Source organism: Electrona antarctica, assembly GCF_951216825.1.
Source record: "Electrona antarctica genome assembly, chromosome: 2".
Taxonomy (NCBI): domain Eukaryota; kingdom Metazoa; phylum Chordata; class Actinopteri; order Myctophiformes; family Myctophidae; genus Electrona; species Electrona antarctica.
In genome coordinates, this window is record NC_136807.1 from 55,250,202 (window position 1) to 55,275,000 (window position 24,799).

The window sequence follows — 24,799 nt, forward strand, 5'->3', positions numbered from 1 at the left end:
ATTTTGAATTCCGGACATTATACTTGTAATAACAGAGAATTTCTACATTGCCGTATTTGACAATTTAAAACATGGAGTGTTTCCACCACTGATCAGAAAGGTATCTCTGCTTTTGATGCGATGAGGTCACATAGTGGAGTAACCTTTGACCTGTTGGTCTGCACTGATCATCCCAGAGATGATGAGCTGTTTGGTCACTGATTGTTCACTCATACTTTGTTGTCAACCTTTAGGAAGGCAAATCAAACATCTCAAGGACCTTGGACCTGTATTCATACAGGGACAATACCCAATCTACAAAGCTCGCATAGAGTCCCCCCGGGTCATACAAAATACTTTATAAATGGGACCCGATGTCTCCCTGCTGCTTGCCACTCAGCATCAAGGGTATGGATTGAGGGATTAAGTCCCCGTGTCATACTAGTGTCCAGGAGGTGTACTTGTACTGTACATCAAGCTGCCTCACACTACAGAAAGGTTGTGACTGGTTGTGATCCACGTTGTACACATGAGGCCCATGACTTCCTCAAAGAAAAACAGAACGAATCCCTCCCCAAACAAATCTATAAATGACAAGTCATTGGTTATCAATATTTACAATTAGAGTCCATATATGCGTTCCATTATCAATGTCAGAATGATATAACCTCCATAAATCTACATCCTAGAAACACACTTTGAGCTTTACCAAGTATAAGGCGTTTTCATATTTTATTATAATTATCAGTTTATCAAAACAAAAACAAACAAAACAATAAAAGAGGCTATTGGAGAACCTGATTTGGATAGAGACACATGATCTGATGCAGGACAACTGTCACTAGGCCTATGACAGAAAGAGACAAGATGAGTCTGTTCCAAACCAAATACTCTGTTGCCACACTCGTTCATTCACCCCATAAAGCCCAGTGGAAATGTTGTGAAATAAAAAGTCAGATTCTAAGACTGGAATTAGGGAAAAAGCCTTATTTTGACATTATCTTAGTTAAAACCAGTCCATGGTTTCCCCATGCCCACACTACACTTTGTCCCGAGTCTGAGAATCTAAATATCATGCATGTCCTGTTACAAGTCAGGAGCATGATAACACACACACACATACATATTAAGTACAGAATGTAGGGTCCCAGAATTCACACCCTGATCAGGTCTCACATTTGGTCCTGAGAACCCAGTGTGAAACAGAGCCGTAGCGAAACAAACCCAGAACCTGAAATAATGGTTCACTGTATAGTTCTTGTAGTCGAAAAGAGCCACTAGTCAGACGTCAAGAAGTATCCGGATCTTCATTTTTAAGATCTTCACAGGGTGAGAATTATCCCTAGTGCAAAAGTACGGAATGAGTTTTTCAGTGAAAGTGGCAGTGAAGGTGTGCAGGTGTCTGTTGGTATCGGCGTCAAAGAAGGACAGCTTTCCTTGTTCCCAGTCCAGCTGGACTCTGATCCTCTGGGGTGTCCGATTCACTGAGAGAAAAGTGCATGACTCTGATGAGGAGCTTGCATAACCACCACTTCTATGTACGTATATTCCCCAGTATTGGCCTCCTATGCCTCTGCTCTGCCTTTGGTTAGACTCTACTACCACACCTAGCTCACATATTGCATCGTCTCCAACCTCAACACCCCAGCTGTGAGTCCCTGAGTCGAAGCCCTCAGAGCCCAGGACGCCGTCCCACCAGCCAAACCTCTCTGGGTTTTCAGGAAGCTTTTGTCCCCCTCCTCCACAACTCACGCTGGTCAGATCATCAGACAGGACGAGTCCTCGATGGGCAGTGTTGGGGTCCAGGATGACAGGATGGTAGGAGACGGATGGTAGAATTCTCCCCATCCCTACCCAGACACCGAAGGCCAGGTGTCGCAGGTGTCCGGCCACGTCTATAAGCGCACCTGAGACCGGCTGTGGGTCCGGTGGTGTGAGCTGTACTTTCTCCACTGTGGTTTTGTAGTTCTGTAGGAATGAGACATGTTCAGCTTTCAGCTCCTCCTCTATGTCTCTGATTGTGTTTGAAATGGTTGATATGTCTCTGTTCAGAACCTCGATCCTCTCCTTCACCATCTGACTCTTCTGCTGCTCTTCCTCCCTCAGTGCAGTGATCAAGGCCTCCTCTTTATCATGAAGATACTTATGAAGCATCTTGAACTCTTCCTTCATCTGCGTCTCTGTGTTCTGGGCCTGGACCTTAATGTGTTCTGCTGCTTGGTCACACTTTGTTTTAACTGTTTTAAAGGTATTCAGTTTCTCACACAGGTTATTCAGAGCCAGGTTAAGGGTTGCATGCATCTCCTTAAAAACAGGACATTCCTTCTTTTGTGTGTTTCTCCGCAACTCCTGCAGACAGGCGTTGCAGACGCTAAGGATACACGGCAGGAGAACAGGAACAGATCCATGACACACAAGGCAGGGCAAATCCTCTTCTGTGAAAGACAATTTAGAAGCCATTTTGTCTCTGAGCGAATTAAGCTACAGACTCTTTGATCAGCCAGTCAGTCTAGGTAACACTGGGAGACGGATGCTGAAGACGAAGCTGCCAAGGAAGAGGAGATCAGGAAGGCCAGACGGGAGGTTTATGGATGCCGTCGGTGAGAGAGGACATGCAGAGATGTTTGGAGTGACTGAGGAGGTTTATGGATGCTGTCGGTGAGAGAGGACATGCATAGATGTTTGGAGTGACTGAGGAAGACTCAGAGAACAGAAGGAGATGGAAACCACTGATGGGAATTAGCTGAAAGAAGAACAAGATTTGTGATTACACCAAGTCTTCTAGAATGTTCCCTGAAGTTTCCTTTCACTGTGAATGCTGCTTCGCGTAAAAAGTTCAAAGTTCATTCAGTCAACTAGTAACTACATTTTAAGTGTTGGAAGCGCTCGTCGAAGTCAATGAACAGCCCTGCGTACCACCCGTTTCAAATTTACACATAATGCAGGAGGCAGCAGCACGACCCATTAATAAAAACGAGTGCTTCCAAACTCCAACTCCAACACTGAGTGGTGTAAGTTCTTATATAGACTGATCAGCTGTGGTCTGACGTAATGTCTGACGTAATGAAATCACACCCGTGTGAACTGGGTGACCATAGCAACCATGCTAATTTGTTTTGGTACGGACAGACACGTAATCGGACAGACACGTAAACTAACAAAGCCAGTTGTAGGAGTGGTTTACACCACTCAAAAATATCACAGCACGGAATTTCTTTACAGAAAGTAGCTCATAACATGTTTACAGTGGATTTTCATGAAACAAACGCTTTGCAGTTTGAAAGAGGATAATTCAAGCTTTCCCTACAGCTGCACCGATGCTGAGTTTAACGTTTAATGCAAGCAGATCGGAAAGGCAATTTGGATCAGTGGGATGTCAATTGACAATATTCAGCCTGCAGCCGTCTTGCCAGCAAGGTGCTAACTAGGTGCAACTTCCCATTGACAACCCATTCATTTTCAACAGAAAAGTTATATCTAATTGTATTAAACAACATCAAACTCACCAACATTGGAGCTGTACACAAATCTTGAATTATCCTCTTTCAATCTGTAAAGTTTTTGTTTCATAAAAAAATGCTCGTTGGATATCACTCAACAGCCTGTTTTGAACTTGCACATGAGGATGTTGCTTTACGAAAAACAAGTGCTTCCAAACTCCAATAGGAATTTCTTTACAGGAAGTATAGCTCATAGCAAGTCTACGGTGGATTTTTATTAAACAAAAACTTTACAGCTTAAAAGTGGATAATTCAAGCTTTCCGTACAGCTGCAATGTTGGTGAGTTTAACATTGATTAATGCAAGCAGATCAGAATGGCAATTTGGATCAATGGGATGTCAATGGAGGGTATTGCAACTCTAGATTCATCCCATTATACAACAATCTAGTGTTGCTAATTGCAGCTACAACAGACCCTGTAACCCTGTAATACATAGCCGCAATTTGCAACTCTAGATTTTTTTATAATGTGATGAATCTAGAGTTGCAATACCCTCCATTGACTCCCCACTCATCATTTTGCGTTTGCGATCTGCTTGTCTTAAACGACGTTAAACTCACCAACATTGCAGCTGTAGTCCAAGCTTGAATTATTCTCTTTCAATCTGCAAAGCTTGTTTTTCATAAAAATCCCCCGTAGACATGTTATGAGCTACTTTCTGTCAAGCAATTCTGTGCAAGTGATTCTTTTTCTAAGTGCTGGAGTTTGGAAGCGCTCGTCGTAAGTCACTGAACGTCCCTGCATGCATCTGTTTCGCATTTGCACATAATGCAGGAGGCAGCAGCGCGACCCCTTAATAAAAACGAGCGCTTCCAAACTCCAACATTTCTTCTTCTTGACAGAAAGTAGCTCATAACATGTCTACGGGGGATTTTTATGAAAAACAAGCTTTGCAGATTGAAAGAGAATAATTCAAGCTTGGACTACAGCTGCAATGTTGGTGAGTTTAACGTCGCTTAAGACAAGCAGATCGCAAACGCAAAATGATGAGTGGGGAGTCAATGGAGGGTATTGCAACTCTAGATTCAGCCCATTATAAAAAAATCTAGAGTTGCAAATTGCGGCTATGTAATACAGTGGTTCCCAAGGGAACTCCTTGAGGGAGTTCCAGGGGGTCCCCAGCTAAATGAAACAGAATGGACCCTTATGATTCTGTAACTCAAATGGGTCAAAATGGACCCCGATGGGTCCAATGTTAAATCAACATTGATTTTACAATATAAATTGGGGTCCCAAAGATTGAAATGCCATTAAATTGGGGTCCGTAGACTGATATGCATGTCAAACTGTAGCCACAATTTTCAACTCTAGATTTTTTTATAATGGGATGAATCTAGAGTTGCAATACCCTCCATTGACTCCCCACTCATCCAAATTGTGTTTGCGATTTGCTTGTATTAAACAACGTTAACCTCACCATCATTGCAGCTCTAGGCCAAGCTTGAATTACCCTCTTTCAATCTGCTGAGCTTTTGTTTCATAAAAATCCACCATAGACTTGTTATGAGCTACTCTGTCAATAAATTCTATTTCTTTTTCTAAATGTTGGAGTTTGAAAGCACAGTTCGCGCTGCTGCCTTCTGCATTATGTGCAAATTCAAAACAGGTGGTACACAGGGCCGTTCAGTGACTTACGACGAGTGCTTCCAAACTCCAACACTTAGAAAAAGAATCACCTGCACAGAAAGTAGCTCATAACATGTCTATGGTGGATTTTTATGAAACAATAGCTCGGCAGATTGAAAGAGAATAATTCAAGCTTGGCCTAGAGCTGCAATGTTGGTGAGTTTAACGTTGTTTAATACAACGCAATTTGGATGAGTGGGGAGTCAATGGAGGGTATTGCAACTCTAGATTCATCAAAAAATTAATCTAGAGTTGCAAAGTGCAGCTAGTCAATCTGGGGCTCCTTGCAATTACACAGGTTGAGAATCACTGATAGAGCCATAAACATCTTCTCTTATGGGGGTCCCTGGGATATCTTTTCAAATGGGGGCCCACAGGCTAATTAGTGTAAATTTGCAGGTCCTGGATGGAAATGTTTGGGAACCACTGCTGTAATATATGGAAGCACATGACTCCTATAAGCGTCCCAAAAATGTATGTTTACAGACTTAAGAGTCCCTATTCATACATTAGACACCCCTGCATAGTAGCATTTAAAGTTGCATACTGTTGTTACAAAACATCAGCTATGACGGAGAAAAACAGCACATACCTCCTCTCAGTGAGTCCAGCATGAAATGAGTGAGAAGGAGGCGCAGCTGTGTGACGTCATTAACACTCGACCGCAAGGGAAGTCTTAAAGTGACAGTACAGGTATTGGGAATGCAACAACATTGACTGAATGTACGTAATAAAGATTTGGTGGGATTTTAAACCTTTAAACCTATGCTATAATTATCCATATCAAAATACACTTCACTATTGATCGAACTTCGATCTTGTCCAGCAGGGTGCAGCAATTAAGCACCACCTATGCTGTTTTTTTTTTTACTTTTACCTGTCCACTCCTGTCATGGGAGTAGGACCTTATATGTGACATTAATTTGCGTATTAATTGTTCAATTGTATGTTGATTTCTTTGGATTGTATGGCGCATGACATTTATATAGTTTTTCCCTGTATTATTGTAATGTGTTCTTTCCAATAGTATTTGAGGAATGTCACAGAGGCACTGTAACTTTAAGAGTCACATGATGACTGTGGACAACGCAGCTGCCATCTGTTTTGATGATTACATATTAAGGCTGTACCCATGCCCTGTTTTTAGGACTCGAACTTCGGCAGGAATTTTCGAGCGAACCTTCGAACCATTCGTTTCTAATTAATTTTAAAAATAACCTTCAAGCTCCGAACCTTGGCAGGGGGGAAAGTGTCATAGTAACTTGTTTACAACTGAAATGGACTTCCTGTACACTAACTTCCTCTGTTGGTGCGCAAATGCGCCTTGCGTGCCTTTGAACTACGCGCAGAAAACATTTTGACGACGTATGCGCACTGGCGCATCGGTTGTGTGCCCCCCTGATTATTAATAACATCTAAACATGTAACATGAACATAGTACTCTTATTATGCATATTGCATTCTCGCCGAGAAATATTTGAGTTATAAAAAGGGGGGGGGGAAATTATTTAAAAAAAACAAAAAAAAACGAATGGTTCAAGCCCATTAATTAAGATTCGAGTGCCAACCCTAACGAGCGAAGGTTCGAACCCCGAATGTTCGGGGACAGCCTTATTACATATGCGTTTATGATTGGTTGTCTATACCAGTGGTTCCCAAAGTGGGGTCCGAGGACCCCCAGGGGTCCTTGAGGGAGTTCCAGGGGGTCCCCAGCTAAATGATAGTTATGGAACCAAATGGACCCTTATGGGTCTGTAACTCTGAGAGTGTACAAATGGAACCAAGGACCAATTGTTAGGTATACATTGATACCTAGATGAATACTGTAATATTTTTAAAGGACTGAAAATAAAAACTTTGATAGCAGCCAGAAAACCCAAATGCAGTTCTGTCTTTACCTTAAAAAGGAGTGAATTGCCCTTTAAATCCTGAATGTACCCAGACAGCAACCATACAACATATAATGAACCTTAAGAGTAATTTGAAGACGGAAGAAACTTCTGAGAGTGATGTTTAAGGTTTAACATACATTTTTAGTAGGTATAAAGTCAATTTACAAAGAAATATGTATTTGCATATTCGGATAGTACAATTACATCAATAATTTAGAGTATTCAAATTGTTCCAAGATGGATCTGAACTCCTCTTCACAGTATTGTTCCAAGCTTAATACTACATATGACGTCATTTGTTGATAAAAGTGAATTGGCTCAATATAGATAGTTCATGTCCCCAATATCCCACGGTGGCGCGGTTGGCCAGCGCTCAAATTGGTCCAGCACATTGATGGAGAAGGCGTCGTGACGTGGAATTCCTCTTCCTCAGTTCAGTACATTGACTTCTTCGATAGAAACAGACAAAAGAGTGTCAAATATGAGTGACTATCGTAAATGATACAGAGCCACCTCCCTGACAAATCTCTGAGACAGTTTGTTTATATTTGGACTACGACGCTTATCTGAGACGATTCTAAGATGACCCGATGTTATTCTCCATAGAGAAGTTACTTCTTATCTGAGATGATTCTAAGCCTCTAAGCCGGTGACCCGATGTTATTCTCCATAAAGAAATGACTTCTTATCTGAGACGATTCTAAGATGACCGGATGTTATTCTCCATAGAGAAATGACTTCTTATCTGAGACGATTCTAAGATGACCCGATGTTATTCTCCATAGAGAAGTTACTTCCATGACCCAGGTGATGAGCTCCTCTCCTCTATTTAATATATAAGCAGCTTAAAGGTGATATTATTCCATAACATGTGTAATTTCTTCCAGACTCTAGACAGACAGTATGAAGTGTACCTACAGTATACTGTATTATAATCAGCAGCCATGGCGAAAATATGGTTGAATCACCAGAGGCTATTCTGTCAAGAACGAAACATTCCTTCAGCCCATTATGATTCACGGAAAAACACTACTTTGTGTGTGTGTGTGTGTGTGCGTGCGTGTGTGCTTCTCTGTATACGCACATGCACAATTGGACATGTGCGTAATATGTGTAAAAAAGTGTATGGGAACACCCCTACCGTAAAGCAACCATTTATCTTGTGATGAGGCCACAATAGAGCAAAAGCCAAAACGAGTTGTGACAAATCATGAGAACAAATAATTACAAAGAACCAAAAAAAAAAAAAGTGTTGTAACCTGCAGTTTTCTTCTTCTTCCTAATTATTTGTTCGGCCCGAAAAATTGTGTTAGTCGTCATTTGTCACAACTAGAGTTGGTTTTGTACGAGGCTTAAAAGGTCTTTAAATACTTTTTTGAAATGTCTGAGGAAAATTAACAGGGAATCATTTCCTGGTCCCTGGTAGGGGGCGGGACTGCGACGCTCTATAGGGATCAGTGTTGTTTTTGGCAGCACATTTGATTTTAGTTTGTCATTAGTCTCTTGAATAGGTTTAATTTAGTTTCAGTCACATTTTAGTCACCTGGAATGTTTTAGTTAGTCTAGTTTTAGTCAACTAAATCTACAGTTGATTTAGTCGACTAAAATGTATTTTGGTGAGCGTTGATTTCACTACATCACAATAAGCATTGTGAGTTTGTAGATCTGCCATTTTCAAGACTTTTTATACATAAAAAAAAATGAAATGGGACATTCTGCACAATGAATACTTTGACTTTTATTGTTTTCTGTACATTTTAATGCCAATAGTTGTGCGCCAAGTACATTTTGAATTCCGGACATTATACTTGTAATAACAGAGAATTTCTACATTGCCGTATTTGACAATTTAAAACATGGAGTGTTTCCACCACTGATCAGAAAGGTATCTCTGCTTTTGATGCGATGAGGTCACATAGTGGAGTAACCTTTGACCTGTTGGTCTGCACTGATCATCCCAGAGATGATGAGCTGTTTGGTCACTGATTGTTCACTCATACTTTGTTGTCAACCTTTAGGAAGGCAAATCAAACATCTCAAGGACCTTGGACCTGTATTCATACAGGGACAATACCCAATCTACAAAGCTCGCATAGAGTCCCCCCGGGTCATACAAAATACTTTATAAATGGGACCCGATGTCTCCCTGCTGCTTGCCACTCAGCATCAAGGGTATGGATTGAGGGATTAAGTCCCCGTGTCATACTAGTGTCCAGGAGGTGTACTTGTACTGTACATCAAGCTGCCTCACACTACAGAAAGGTTGTGACTGGTTGTGATCCACGTTGTACACATGAGGCCCATGACTTCCTCAAAGAAAAACAGAACGAATCCCTCCCCAAACAAATCTATAAATGACAAGTCATTGGTTATCAATATTTACAATTAGAGTCCATATATGCGTTCCATTATCAATGTCAGAATGATATAACCTCCATAAATCTACATCCTAGAAACACACTTTGAGCTTTACCAAGTATAAGGCGTTTTCATATTTTATTATAATTATCAGTTTATCAAAACAAAAACAAACAAAACAATAAAAGAGGCTATTGGAGAACCTGATTTGGATAGAGACACATGATCTGATGCAGGACAACTGTCACTAGGCCTATGACAGAAAGAGACAAGATGAGTCTGTTCCAAACCAAATACTCTGTTGCCACACTCGTTCATTCACCCCATAAAGCCCAGTGGAAATGTTGTGAAATAAAAAGTCAGATTCTAAGACTGGAATTAGGGAAAAAGCCTTATTTTGACATTATCTTAGTTAAAACCAGTCCATGGTTTCCCCATGCCCACACTACACTTTGTCCCGAGTCTGAGAATCTAAATATCATGCATGTCCTGTTACAAGTCAGGAGCATGATAACACACACACACATACATATTAAGTACAGAATGTAGGGTCCCAGAATTCACACCCTGATCAGGTCTCACATTTGGTCCTGAGAACCCAGTGTGAAACAGAGCCGTAGCGAAACAAACCCAGAACCTGAAATAATGGTTCACTGTATAGTTCTTGTAGTCGAAAAGAGCCACTAGTCAGACGTCAAGAAGTATCCGGATCTTCATTTTTAAGATCTTCACAGGGTGAGAATTATCCCTAGTGCAAAAGTACGGAATGAGTTTTTCAGTGAAAGTGGCAGTGAAGGTGTGCAGGTGTCTGTTGGTATCGGCGTCAAAGAAGGACAGCTTTCCTTGTTCCCAGTCCAGCTGGACTCTGATCCTCTGGGGTGTCCGATTCACTGAGAGAAAAGTGCATGACTCTGATGAGGAGCTTGCATAACCACCACTTCTATGTACGTATATTCCCCAGTATTGGCCTCCTATGCCTCTGCTCTGCCTTTGGTTAGACTCTACTACCACACCTAGCTCACATATTGCATCGTCTCCAACCTCAACACCCCAGCTGTGAGTCCCTGAGTCGAAGCCCTCAGAGCCCAGGACGCCGTCCCACCAGCCAAACCTCTCTGGGTTTTCAGGAAGCTTTTGTCCCCCTCCTCCACAACTCACGCTGGTCAGATCATCAGACAGGACGAGTCCTCGATGGGCAGTGTTGGGGTCCAGGATGACAGGATGGTAGGAGACGGATGGTAGAATTCTCCCCATCCCTACCCAGACACCGAAGGCCAGGTGTCGCAGGTGTCCGGCCACGTCTATAAGCGCACCTGAGACCGGCTGTGGGTCCGGTGGTGTGAGCTGTACTTTCTCCACTGTGGTTTTGTAGTTCTGTAGGAATGAGACATGTTCAGCTTTCAGCTCCTCCTCTATGTCTCTGATTGTGTTTGAAATGGTTGATATGTCTCTGTTCAGAACCTCGATCCTCTCCTTCACCATCTGACTCTTCTGCTGCTCTTCCTCCCTCAGTGCAGTGATCAAGGCCTCCTCTTTATCATGAAGATACTTATGAAGCATCTTGAACTCTTCCTTCATCTGCGTCTCTGTGTTCTGGGCCTGGACCTTAATGTGTTCTGCTGCTTGGTCACACTTTGTTTTAACTGTTTTAAAGGTATTCAGTTTCTCACACAGGTTATTCAGAGCCAGGTTAAGGGTTGCATGCATCTCCTTAAAAACAGGACATTCCTTCTTTTGTGTGTTTCTCCGCAACTCCTGCAGACAGGCGTTGCAGACGCTAAGGATACACGGCAGGAGAACAGGAACAGATCCATGACACACAAGGCAGGGCAAATCCTCTTCTGTGAAAGACAATTTAGAAGCCATTTTGTCTCTGAGCGAATTAAGCTACAGACTCTTTGATCAGCCAGTCAGTCTAGGTAACACTGGGAGACGGATGCTGAAGACGAAGCTGCCAAGGAAGAGGAGATCAGGAAGGCCAGACGGGAGGTTTATGGATGCCGTCGGTGAGAGAGGACATGCAGAGATGTTTGGAGTGACTGAGGAGGTTTATGGATGCTGTCGGTGAGAGAGGACATGCATAGATGTTTGGAGTGACTGAGGAAGACTCAGAGAACAGAAGGAGATGGAAACCACTGATGGGAATTAGCTGAAAGAAGAACAAGATTTGTGATTACACCAAGTCTTCTAGAATGTTCCCTGAAGTTTCCTTTCACTGTGAATGCTGCTTCGCGTAAAAAGTTCAAAGTTCATTCAGTCAACTAGTAACTACATTTTAAGTGTTGGAAGCGCTCGTCGAAGTCAATGAACAGCCCTGCGTACCACCCGTTTCAAATTTACACATAATGCAGGAGGCAGCAGCACGACCCATTAATAAAAACGAGTGCTTCCAAACTCCAACTCCAACACTGAGTGGTGTAAGTTCTTATATAGACTGATCAGCTGTGGTCTGACGTAATGTCTGACGTAATGAAATCACACCCGTGTGAACTGGGTGACCATAGCAACCATGCTAATTTGTTTTGGTACGGACAGACACGTAATCGGACAGACACGTAAACTAACAAAGCCAGTTGTAGGAGTGGTTTACACCACTCAAAAATATCACAGCACGGAATTTCTTTACAGAAAGTAGCTCATAACATGTTTACAGTGGATTTTCATGAAACAAACGCTTTGCAGTTTGAAAGAGGATAATTCAAGCTTTCCCTACAGCTGCACCGATGCTGAGTTTAACGTTTAATGCAAGCAGATCGGAAAGGCAATTTGGATCAGTGGGATGTCAATTGACAATATTCAGCCTGCAGCCGTCTTGCCAGCAAGGTGCTAACTAGGTGCAACTTCCCATTGACAACCCATTCATTTTCAACAGAAAAGTTATATCTAATTGTATTAAACAACATCAAACTCACCAACATTGGAGCTGTACACAAATCTTGAATTATCCTCTTTCAATCTGTAAAGTTTTTGTTTCATAAAAAAATGCTCGTTGGATATCACTCAACAGCCTGTTTTGAACTTGCACATGAGGATGTTGCTTTACGAAAAACAAGTGCTTCCAAACTCCAATAGGAATTTCTTTACAGGAAGTATAGCTCATAGCAAGTCTACGGTGGATTTTTATTAAACAAAAACTTTACAGCTTAAAAGTGGATAATTCAAGCTTTCCGTACAGCTGCAATGTTGGTGAGTTTAACATTGATTAATGCAAGCAGATCAGAATGGCAATTTGGATCAATGGGATGTCAATGGAGGGTATTGCAACTCTAGATTCATCCCATTATACAACAATCTAGTGTTGCTAATTGCAGCTACAACAGACCCTGTAACCCTGTAATACATAGCCGCAATTTGCAACTCTAGATTTTTTTATAATGTGATGAATCTAGAGTTGCAATACCCTCCATTGACTCCCCACTCATCATTTTGCGTTTGCGATCTGCTTGTCTTAAACGACGTTAAACTCACCAACATTGCAGCTGTAGTCCAAGCTTGAATTATTCTCTTTCAATCTGCAAAGCTTGTTTTTCATAAAAATCCCCCGTAGACATGTTATGAGCTACTTTCTGTCAAGCAATTCTGTGCAAGTGATTCTTTTTCTAAGTGCTGGAGTTTGGAAGCGCTCGTCGTAAGTCACTGAACGTCCCTGCATGCATCTGTTTCGCATTTGCACATAATGCAGGAGGCAGCAGCGCGACCCCTTAATAAAAACGAGCGCTTCCAAACTCCAACATTTCTTCTTCTTGACAGAAAGTAGCTCATAACATGTCTACGGGGGATTTTTATGAAAAACAAGCTTTGCAGATTGAAAGAGAATAATTCAAGCTTGGACTACAGCTGCAATGTTGGTGAGTTTAACGTCGCTTAAGACAAGCAGATCGCAAACGCAAAATGATGAGTGGGGAGTCAATGGAGGGTATTGCAACTCTAGATTCAGCCCATTATAAAAAAATCTAGAGTTGCAAATTGCGGCTATGTAATACAGTGGTTCCCAAGGGAACTCCTTGAGGGAGTTCCAGGGGGTCCCCAGCTAAATGAAACAGAATGGACCCTTATGATTCTGTAACTCAAATGGGTCAAAATGGACCCCGATGGGTCCAATGTTAAATCAACATTGATTTTACAATATAAATTGGGGTCCCAAAGATTGAAATGCCATTAAATTGGGGTCCGTAGACTGATATGCATGTCAAACTGTAGCCACAATTTTCAACTCTAGATTTTTTTATAATGGGATGAATCTAGAGTTGCAATACCCTCCATTGACTCCCCACTCATCCAAATTGTGTTTGCGATTTGCTTGTATTAAACAACGTTAACCTCACCATCATTGCAGCTCTAGGCCAAGCTTGAATTACCCTCTTTCAATCTGCTGAGCTTTTGTTTCATAAAAATCCACCATAGACTTGTTATGAGCTACTCTGTCAATAAATTCTATTTCTTTTTCTAAATGTTGGAGTTTGAAAGCACAGTTCGCGCTGCTGCCTTCTGCATTATGTGCAAATTCAAAACAGGTGGTACACAGGGCCGTTCAGTGACTTACGACGAGTGCTTCCAAACTCCAACACTTAGAAAAAGAATCACCTGCACAGAAAGTAGCTCATAACATGTCTATGGTGGATTTTTATGAAACAATAGCTCGGCAGATTGAAAGAGAATAATTCAAGCTTGGCCTAGAGCTGCAATGTTGGTGAGTTTAACGTTGTTTAATACAACGCAATTTGGATGAGTGGGGAGTCAATGGAGGGTATTGCAACTCTAGATTCATCAAAAAATTAATCTAGAGTTGCAAAGTGCAGCTAGTCAATCTGGGGCTCCTTGCAATTACACAGGTTGAGAATCACTGATAGAGCCATAAACATCTTCTCTTATGGGGGTCCCTGGGATATCTTTTCAAATGGGGGCCCACAGGCTAATTAGTGTAAATTTGCAGGTCCTGGATGGAAATGTTTGGGAACCACTGCTGTAATATATGGAAGCACATGACTCCTATAAGCGTCCCAAAAATGTATGTTTACAGACTTAAGAGTCCCTATTCATACATTAGACACCCCTGCATAGTAGCATTTAAAGTTGCATACTGTTGTTACAAAACATCAGCTATGACGGAGAAAAACAGCACATACCTCCTCTCAGTGAGTCCAGCATGAAATGAGTGAGAAGGAGGCGCAGCTGTGTGACGTCATTAACACTCGACCGCAAGGGAAGTCTTAAAGTGACAGTACAGGTATTGGGAATGCAACAACATTGACTGAATGTACGTAATAAAGATTTGGTGGGATTTTAAACCTTTAAACCTATGCTATAATTATCCATATCAAAATACACTTCACTATTGATCGAACTTCGATCTTGTCCAGCAGGGTGCAGCAATTAAGCACCACCTATGCTGTTTTTTTTTTTACTTTTACCTGTCCACTCCTGTCATGGGAGTAGGACCTTATATGTGACATTAATTTGCGTATTAATTGTTCAATTGTATGTTGATTTCTTTGGATTGTATGGCGCATGACATTTATATAGTTTTTCCCTGTATTATTGTAATGTGTTCTTTCCAATAGTATTTGAGGAATGTCACAGAGGCACTGTAACTTTAAGAGTCACATGATGACTGTGGACAACGCAGCTGCCATCTGTTTTGATGATTACATATTAAGGCTGTACCCATGCCCTGTTTTTAGGACTCGAACTTCGGCAGGAATTTTCGAGCGAACCTTCGAACCATTCGTTTCTAATTAATTTTAAAAATAACCTTCAAGCTCCGAACCTTGGCAGGGGGGAAAGTGTCATAGTAACTTGTTTACAACTGAAATGGACTTCCTGTACACTAACTTCCTCTGTTGGTGCGCAAATGCGCCTTGCGTGCCTTTGAACTACGCGCAGAAAACATTTTGACGACGTATGCGCACTGGCGCATCGGTTGTGTGCCCCCCTGATTATTAATAACATCTAAACATGTAACATGAACATAGTACTCTTATTATGCATATTGCATTCTCGCCGAGAAATATTTGAGTTATAAAAAGGGGGGGGGGAAATTATTTAAAAAAAACAAAAAAAAACGAATGGTTCAAGCCCATTAATTAAGATTCGAGTGCCAACCCTAACGAGCGAAGGTTCGAACCCCGAATGTTCGGGGACAGCCTTATTACATATGCGTTTATGATTGGTTGTCTATACCAGTGGTTCCCAAAGTGGGGTCCGAGGACCCCCAGGGGTCCTTGAGGGAGTTCCAGGGGGTCCCCAGCTAAATGATAGTTATGGAACCAAATGGACCCTTATGGGTCTGTAACTCTGAGAGTGTACAAATGGAACCAAGGACCAATTGTTAGGTATACATTGATACCTAGATGAATACTGTAATATTTTTAAAGGACTGAAAATAAAAACTTTGATAGCAGCCAGAAAACCCAAATGCAGTTCTGTCTTTACCTTAAAAAGGAGTGAATTGCCCTTTAAATCCTGAATGTACCCAGACAGCAACCATACAACATATAATGAACCTTAAGAGTAATTTGAAGACGGAAGAAACTTCTGAGAGTGATGTTTAAGGTTTAACATACATTTTTAGTAGGTATAAAGTCAATTTACAAAGAAATATGTATTTGCATATTCGGATAGTACAATTACATCAATAATTTAGAGTATTCAAATTGTTCCAAGATGGATCTGAACTCCTCTTCACAGTATTGTTCCAAGCTTAATACTACATATGACGTCATTTGTTGATAAAAGTGAATTGGCTCAATATAGATAGTTCATGTCCCCAATATCCCACGGTGGCGCGGTTGGCCAGCGCTCAAATTGGTCCAGCACATTGATGGAGAAGGCGTCGTGACGTGGAATTCCTCTTCCTCAGTTCAGTACATTGACTTCTTCGATAGAAACAGACAAAAGAGTGTCAAATATGAGTGACTATCGTAAATGATACAGAGCCACCTCCCTGACAAATCTCTGAGACAGTTTGTTTATATTTGGACTACGACGCTTATCTGAGACGATTCTAAGATGACCCGATGTTATTCTCCATAGAGAAATTACTTCTTATCTGAGATGATTCTAAGATGACCCGACGTTATTCTCCATAGAGAAATGACTTCTTATCTGAGACGATTCTAAGATGACCCGATGTTATTCTCCATAGAGAAGTTACTTCTTATCTGAGATGATTCTAAGATGACCCGATGATATTCTCCATAGAGAAGTTACTTCTTATCTGAGATGATTCTAAGATGACCCGATGTTATTCTCCATAGAGAAGTTACTTCCATGACCCATGAGCTCCTCTCCTCTATTTAATATATAAGCAGCTTAAAGGTGATATTATTCCATAACATAATGTGTAAATTCTTCCAGACGTGTGTGCGTGCGTGCGTGCGTGCGCGCGCACATGCACACTTGGACATGAAAGGGGGCTTCAGCTCCTGCCCTTATGGCCGTCGGTGAAAAGTCCCCTCTCCAAACCATGGATGCAGCATTTACTATTGCGACAAAAAACATATGATGGCCTCCCAGTAGGTCTGCCATGCCCAAATATGGAGTCCCTGATGTCATACTTACATGTGACCTCACCGGTATGACACGACCAATCACAGCCAGTATGATATAAAGCACTGCAGCCTCAGAGAGAGCGCAGATGGAATCAACTTCTCAAAGACTCAACTCTTCACCACAGATCTCTTCAAGACTGATATCTTCAAGACTCTTTCGACAAAGATTCAAAGAGCTCTAGAATCTAGAACTGTCTCTCCTTTTCATTTGCGCTTGAGCTCTTCGTTCTTCTACAGAACAGGAAACCAACAGGTTGATGATTTCAATTCACCATTAACTGTTGTGTTCAAAATGTTTTCCTGGACGTTGCATCAGAAAGGGTCACCAAAGGAAGATGGATGTGCTGCTGTAGCAGTGAGACACGAGCTGTACTACTTTGGAAGGAACACTGACGAGAACTACAAGGATCAGATTGATGTGCAGGTCTTCAACACAGTGACTTTACTCTGGAGGAGGTTGACCCCAGTAACCCCAGGAAGAGGAGAACCTCACCTTGAGGTTCCCTCCAGGCACAGGAGCCACACAGCTGTGTTGATTGAAGATACTGTCTACCTCTGGGGAGGGTGTCAGTACACACACAAGTACTGCAACCTGCTTCATGCCTTTGATGTTGACACCCACGCATGGTTCAAACCACAGGTTTCTGGGACGGTTCCAGAGGGGAGGTTCTACCACTCAGCCTGTGTCTTGGGGGAAGTCATGTATATTTATGGAGGATGCCCCCAGCTGACTGGACACACTAATGACATCTACAAGTTGGACACCAACATAATGGTCTGGGCTTTAAATTAACACTCGAGGAACTCCACCTCCTGCTTCATGGGGTCACTCTGCCACCATCATTGGAACACAGATGTTTGTATTTGGGGGCTGTGAGAGGTCAAACACTCTGATGGCCATCAGAGTGTTTGACACAGAGAACAACAACTGGAAGAGCAGACCTTCTGCACAGCCTTTTCCAGAAGGACGCTTGTTTCATTCAGCCTTTACCTACAATGGAGAGCTCTACATATTTGGTGGTTGGAGGGGAGGACTCCTCAATGATCTGTGGAAATTCAGTCCAGATACCTTCTCCTGGAAGGAGGTTGAGCCCAAGCGGAAAGGCCCGTTTAAGACGTATAGTACGTGCTGTTGCATGGTGGGAGATCGTATCATTCTCTTCGGAGGAATCAACACCCATGATGACCTGTATGTCTTAGACTTGAGTCCTAGCCTGAAGACATTATGTAAGCTAGCAGTTATTCAGTACGGTCTGGAGCAGTCTGAACTCCCACACAACATCAGGTGGGAACTGGCAGCCATGACTAGCAACAGTACCTGAAATAATAACACGCACACACAAGAAAAATAATTCTAAAAATAATATTATTCAAATTATAATTCTGTTGTGGACGTTCTGGAAGTACAGAACATCATGAAATATAAATAGAATAATAAAAAGACTATTGAGATTACACTGTAGTTAACACATTGACTGCCACGATTGTTTCAGTCTGTGTCCATTCTAGTGCCACAGGTATTTTAAAGTGAGGTGTCTTATTCAAGGGGCAACAATGACCCCAGGCCTTAACCAGAATTTAGCTCACGCCGGATAAGCAATGCTATCACGGGAGCATCGTGGACCACCCGAGGCATTATTATTATTATTATTTTGTTTTTACCACGACCAGCGACGGGACCGGAATCGGTTGTAAATAAAGCTTGTTTTGATTAGCCCATATGTGATGCCTTTGTGCTCATAATGCATTGTGTGTGTGACTTGTGAGCTTTAAGATTCATGAAATGTTTGAAAACTCCATTCTATGAACGCATGCCCAAAATAGGGATGCCAGTTTCAACGTGGTAAAACAATTAAAAAAAATAAGAAAATTAAATTGGCTATGGTAGCCTATACATAATTGCAGATACCAATGTCGTCCAAAAAGAAAGTTGAGTAATGGCCAATAATATATGGGTCAAAGCTCTATGTGTGGTTCTGGCCCTGCTGTCCATCCCTCAGACCCTGCAATGAGATACAGTCTGGTGTCGTGAGATGAAAATAGCCTTCGATAGCACGGACTATAAATTAAGCAGTGACTACAGAGCCTGGTCACACTGCACCAACAGACAGACAGGCCAGTGAGACCAGTTACACATTCTGAACAACAGACAGGCCAGTGACAGTCACACTTTCTGAACATCAGTCAGGCCAGTGACAGTCACACATTCTGAACAACAGACAGGCCAGTGACAGTCACACATTCTGAACAACAGACAGGCCAGTGACAGTCACACTTTCTGAACAACAGACAGGCCAGTGGAAGTTATCTCGGAGCTCAAATGTGTTTTAGTGAGGAGGAATTGTCAGGTGTTTGGCAGTTATCTTCGGTTGGATCTTTTGCGTGTACCGTTTGAGCAAGAGTAATGTGATTTCATATTTCCATCAGATGTGGCCTGCCAGGGGCCATGCTGGCTGCACACCCTGGAGAATCATTGATAACTAGAACAGTGCCCGTTGGGGGGCGATCAGCTGTGATCATTTGGCTAATACAGGGAAAGGTCGCGCAACATTGTGATGTCAGAACGTCAGGCCAGCTCCATATATGGAGATTCAGGTGTGATCTGGATTTGGGCCCTAGCTGTCCGGAGCCTGGACAGAGGCTTTTGTGCTGGTTCTGGACAATGGTGTATCCCACCGACTCAAGGCCGGGCACTGCACTCCCTGTGCTGGTGTGGAACGCATGTGTCAAATTTGAAGTCGTGGGGTGAACAGTTCCTGGTGGAGTTACGTGGATTACAGACGAACACACGTCACGTACACACAGAGACGGTGCATTTATAGATAGATGTGACATTGCATAAGGTTCATGTCATCGTCATTCACACAGCAGCTATCTACTGCTCTGGTCTGTTCTATTTTATACATCTGGCGCAATTTACACATCCTACCTATCCTAGACTGACTTCACGTGCGATTTCTTGTAGAACCAAATCCAGCGAGTGGTTGCTGCAGTGCACATACAATGACTGGGGGTTTCATTCTTTCAGGCGAGCCTGGACTCCAGAAAAGCATCCAGCCATATTGCTGGCACCATCAAAGCAATATCCAATAACGCATTCAATAGGAATGTTCAGCCTTAAAAAAACATCCTTTATGCACCCAAACAGTGTCTCTCCAGTGCTGTCTTGTGCATTATAAAACCCCAAAAATAAGCAATGAGACTCGAGGTCGCTGTCAACAAATTGCAGATTAATTGAGAACTGCTCTGTGGTGCTTACATATGTTGTGCCATCAGCTGTGAGGCCATAAAAGTTACATTTTGAGGCACTTTTGAGAACTGCTCTGTGGTGCTTACATATGTTGTGCCATCAGCTGTGAGGCCATAAAAGTTACATTTTGAGGCACTTTTGACAATATCCCTCTGGATGGCATGAGCAAACTGTTGTATTATCTCATTTTGAATTGTCTCGTCGCAAAATCCACTCACGTTCGTTAGGTTTGTCGAATGTGCGTTCAATCATCAGCTCATATAGTATTCCATCACACATAGTATCACCTCTGAAGGCGACTCCCTTGCTGCCCAGGAATCGAACTGTTCTGAAAAGTATCTCCAGAACGTTTCTTGCCGTTTGTTGTTGTTTTGCACAGACATCAGACAAGATGGCACTGATGGGCACTTGCTTAAGTGCAACATGCTTCTCCGCGGCGTGACAATGCAACCCTGATTTCTCATGTTTTTTGAACTTTTCTTGTGCTTTACGCCAGTTTGCAAATCCCCCCTTAACAAAATGTATTTCCTCCCCTCACACTGTCTTCTTTTATCAGCTTCTTTTCCACTGCTTTCACGCGTGAAAAACATAGGACACGATCACTCTCCGCCACATAATGTATCCAATTCCATGTTTTAAACCAAGCCGGTTGAAAAGACTGTTTGTGTTTTTCTGTCCCAAAATGCCGGCGGCCGGCCTGGGAAATCGAACTCTGGTGGCTGGAACGGCTCCTCATATGGAATTAGGCTGGTATTAGACAGGTATGGCTGGCAGTGGCTGTGGTGGATCCACATCGTTGACGTTGTTGGCGGCGGCCGCCGTGGGACCAACATTAGTCTCTGTGGGAGCAGAGCTGCTGTTGCGGGGGGCAGCGGTGGCACTGACACCGAGACAGGAGGGGCCGGGTCAGGGAAGATCATCTTCAGAACTGGAATCATGATCATCCAATATAACAGCGCCAGCACCGCTACTAGTAGTAGCTTCTGCTTCTCCTTCTCTTCTTAGACTCTTTGGAGGCTTTAGAATTGGAGCCGGTTTTACAAACCAATCGGAAATGCGTTTTTGAGACATGATAGTTACTTTACTAGTGCTGACGTGCGCCGGTGCGCGCATTAGAATGTTGCCCAACTTGATCTACAATGATGCCAGATGTAAACAGGAAATACACCTGTCCAGCGTGCACCGTGGTGGCCCGTGATGACGTGAATTCATTATATTTTGTAAATATTGCACTAAATCCCCCACAAATAAGTAAATAACCAACAACATACACATCATGCAAAACATTGTTTTTAATTATTTTAGTTAAATGGTATATATTTTTTCCATTCAATTTTTCTTTTAAAGGCAAGAAATGGGAAAATTCCCCTCCAAACCACTGGGGGTGCTATAGCACCCGCAGCACCCGTACTTCCCACGGCTATGTCCATGACCGAGGGGATGAGCTCCTCTCCTTAATATAAGCGGCTTAAAGATGATATTATTCCAAAACATATGTGTAATTTCTTCCAGACTCTAGACAGAGAGTATGAAGTGTACCTCATCATCATCCTTCGAGTGCCCTCGAGATCTGTGACACTGCTGGTCTCTGTCGCTCTTTGCCACACCAAGTTCATTCACAGTCAGTCCTGTGTCCCTACTCTGAACATCTGGAAATGTGAGAGGTCTTGTTCCTCTTGATGGGCAGGGTAGTCTCCACAGAAGAATATCCGAAATGACCTGGTCTTTTGCTCTGTGGCAGTGTCCAGCAAAGCGGAGTCTTCTTTCTGCCACAAGAACTGAGCTTTAGTGGGATGGTCCTTCCATGAGAGGTTCTGGACACGCATGAGGAGTCTTGTGTATGTTCCGTCAAGACGATCCCGAAACTCCTTATTCATTGTCCATGTTTCGGCACCATAAAGAAGGATACTTTCCACACAGGCTTTGAACAGGTTGATCTTGGTAGCTCTTGAGATGTCTGACTGCCATATAAGATGTAGCTTATTGCAAGCGCTCCAGGCCTGTCCTTTCCTTGTCAGGAAGTCCTTTCTGCTACTGACTACGTAGCAAGATATTTGAAATCCTCAGTTTCTTTCATGTCACTGCCATGGATGGTTGGGTGAACAGAGTCTTCATTCAGAAGCAGCCATTCTGTCTTTTTGGCATTGAGCAATAGACCAACTTTAGCTGCTGACACTTCTAGTGATGTTAAAAGCTCTTGAGCAGAGCTTATGTGTTCAGCAAACAGTGCGATGTCGTCCGCGTAGTCAAGGTCGGTCAGCCACTTCTGACTTTGACGACCAGATCTTCTGCCTATTGTGAGACCACTGGAGGAGATGGTATCCATCGCTTGCCTGAGGACATAGTCAACGACAATGACAAAGAGAATGACAGCGAGTGTGTCACCCTGAAGGATGCCTGTGGTTGTCTGGAATTCCTTTGTTGGTCCATCAATGCTCTGCACGAAGCAGACAGGGTTCTCATACATCACTGCTATTGCTTTCACCGTTGCTTCTGGTATTACATAGTTGAGCAGTATATGCATCATAGCTTTCCTGTTCACGCTATTGAATGCTTTGCAAAAATCTACAAAAATGATGGAAGCTTTCTTCTTTGATACCCAGAGTTCTTCGATTATTCTCCTTAAAGCAAGGATCTGTGGTAGAGTTGATCTTTTCCTACGGAAACCATTTTGGGTCCTACGGAGAACTGTGTCAATATGAGGTGTAATGCGGTTAAGCAGAAGATAATGTAGATTTTGGAAGCAATGGCTGACAAGCATATACCTCTGTAGTTCCCAGGCTGCTGGAGGTCGCCTTTCTTGGGTAATGGTATGAGGCTAGATATGGAGAAGGCAGTGGGTTTGTTGCCCTTGTGTGTTTCGTTGCAGAACATGAAATAATTCATGTTTCCATATGATGGCAGGAATACCGTCAGGTCCAGGGGTCTTTGACTTGCCGATTCCTTTGATGATGGTTTGAAGTTCATCCATGGAAAATGGGTCTGTTCTGATGGCAGTTTGTTAGAAACCTTTAGGTTGTAGAATGGAGCACTTAGGTCGACTGGCTGCTGATCAGGGTTACCAAGGAGTTTACTGAAGTGATCATACCAGGTGTTCAGGCGGTCTTCTGTGGTTTTACCTCTGATCTTAATGACAGGGGAGGACTTCTTATTGGTCAGTTCCCTGAGAACTTCCCAGGCAGCAGAGTGCCTCTTCTCCTCTTGTGCCCTGTCCAGTTCAGCTGTTTTAATCTTGATGTGATTCTCAAGTATTCTGGTATAGGAAACGCCAAGAGGACACGTCCGATGGGTCTCTGAGGCTTTCTTCAGTGTTGTTCTTGCCTTGGCAACCATAGGGCTGTCAGAGGTGGAACGGGTACTCTTTTGCTTCTTCGGGAGAGATTTCAAAGCTGTGTCTTTAGTCGCTGCAGCTAGGAGTTCATATCTGGCACTTAAATCTGTTTTGCCCTCCATCTCTTCTAAGAGCGAGCCAGGGAGGAGTACCTGTTGTGGACTGCCACTGTGTATGTGTGAGAGTGACGTCTGCGGCAACCCTCTTCCAGTCCACCTTTTTCATCGGGTCCTGTAATGGGACTTTGGTCTGCCTGTAGCTGATTTGTCACCTACAGGTTCTGAAACTTGGTGTTAGCGGCTATGAGATTGAATTGATCCAGAAAGTCTGACAGGTGTCTGCCTTTCTTGTTGCTTGCTTTATGGAAGGTGAAGGGTGCATTTTCTGGTCCAAGCTGTGCATTGAAATCTCCTCCAATGATTAGCAGGTTGTGTGCTGGGATGGCTGAAACAACAGAGGACAGATCCTTGTAGAAATGTCATTCCTGTCCTCGTTTGTTGGACTGTAGCAACCAATAATAGTTGTCTCTGGGTTGCCAACGAGAGTCATGGCGATTATCCGTTCGGTGTGTTTTATGATGTTGTGGCATGCTTTCAGTGCTCTTGGTGACAGAAGAAAACCAACACCTCTGATGGTAGAATTTGTACTGTTCTTCTCAGCTGAGGCTGTGATGAGCGTATAGGAATTAATCTTCTCTTGAACAAGTACATCTGGATGGTGCACTCTGTGCTCTTGAACACATATGACATCAATACTGTGATGGTGGGAAAGGAACGCTAACTGTTTCTTTTGAATGGAACTAATAGTTCTAACATTAAAAGTGCTAACAATGAAAGGTGTCTTTCTGCGTACAAATCTTCTTTCCGGATCATCCTTGTCAGCATCTGGACTGATTCTTCCATCTGGATTTAGAACCAGCCCGTCATTCATTATGGTTGTGGCCATAGGCGACCTTGATGACCTGGAGGTGGCAGGGGCTTTAACCCTGGTGCAATCAGATTGTGTCTTCATGATCGTGTCGTTTTGCTAAATGTGTACTGAGAGCGCAACTTCTTCAGACACCCTTTTCTATTTAGGGGAGCCCCTTGGGCCCCTTGCCCAAGGGTGATCCAAAACTATGTAAGGCAGGGGCATTCCTTCAGCCCATTATGATTCACCGCAAAACACTGTGTGTGTGTGTGTGTGTGTGTGTGTGTGTGTGTGTGTGTGTGTGTGCGTGCGTGCGTGCGTGCGTGCGTGCGTGCGTGCGTGCGTGCGTGCGTGCGTGCGTGCGTTGCACGTGCACACTTAGACATGACAGGGGGCTTCAGC

General features: G+C 42.9%; 2 protein-coding genes across 2 annotated transcripts; both read right to left on the minus strand.

Moving 5' to 3' along the window:
• Positions 1-694: 694 nt before the first annotated feature.
• On the minus strand, positions 695-5,817 carry LOC306917180 (E3 ubiquitin-protein ligase TRIM35-like). Its single transcript, XM_079495313.1, has 2 exons — positions 5,700-5,817; positions 695-2,722 (listed from the first exon to the last, which is right to left on the minus strand). The coding sequence occupies exon 2, from the start codon at positions 2,437-2,439 to the stop codon at positions 1,261-1,263; it is 1,179 nt and encodes a 392-aa protein (XP_079351439.1). The 5' UTR covers positions 2,440-2,722; positions 5,700-5,817; the 3' UTR covers positions 695-1,260.
• Positions 5,818-8,703: 2,886 nt separating this feature from the next.
• On the minus strand, positions 8,704-14,601 carry LOC306917191 (E3 ubiquitin-protein ligase TRIM35-like). Its single transcript, XM_079495324.1, has 2 exons — positions 14,484-14,601; positions 8,704-11,506 (listed from the first exon to the last, which is right to left on the minus strand). The coding sequence occupies exon 2, from the start codon at positions 11,221-11,223 to the stop codon at positions 10,045-10,047; it is 1,179 nt and encodes a 392-aa protein (XP_079351450.1). The 5' UTR covers positions 11,224-11,506; positions 14,484-14,601; the 3' UTR covers positions 8,704-10,044.
• Between the last annotated feature and the right edge of the window lie 10,198 nt (positions 14,602-24,799).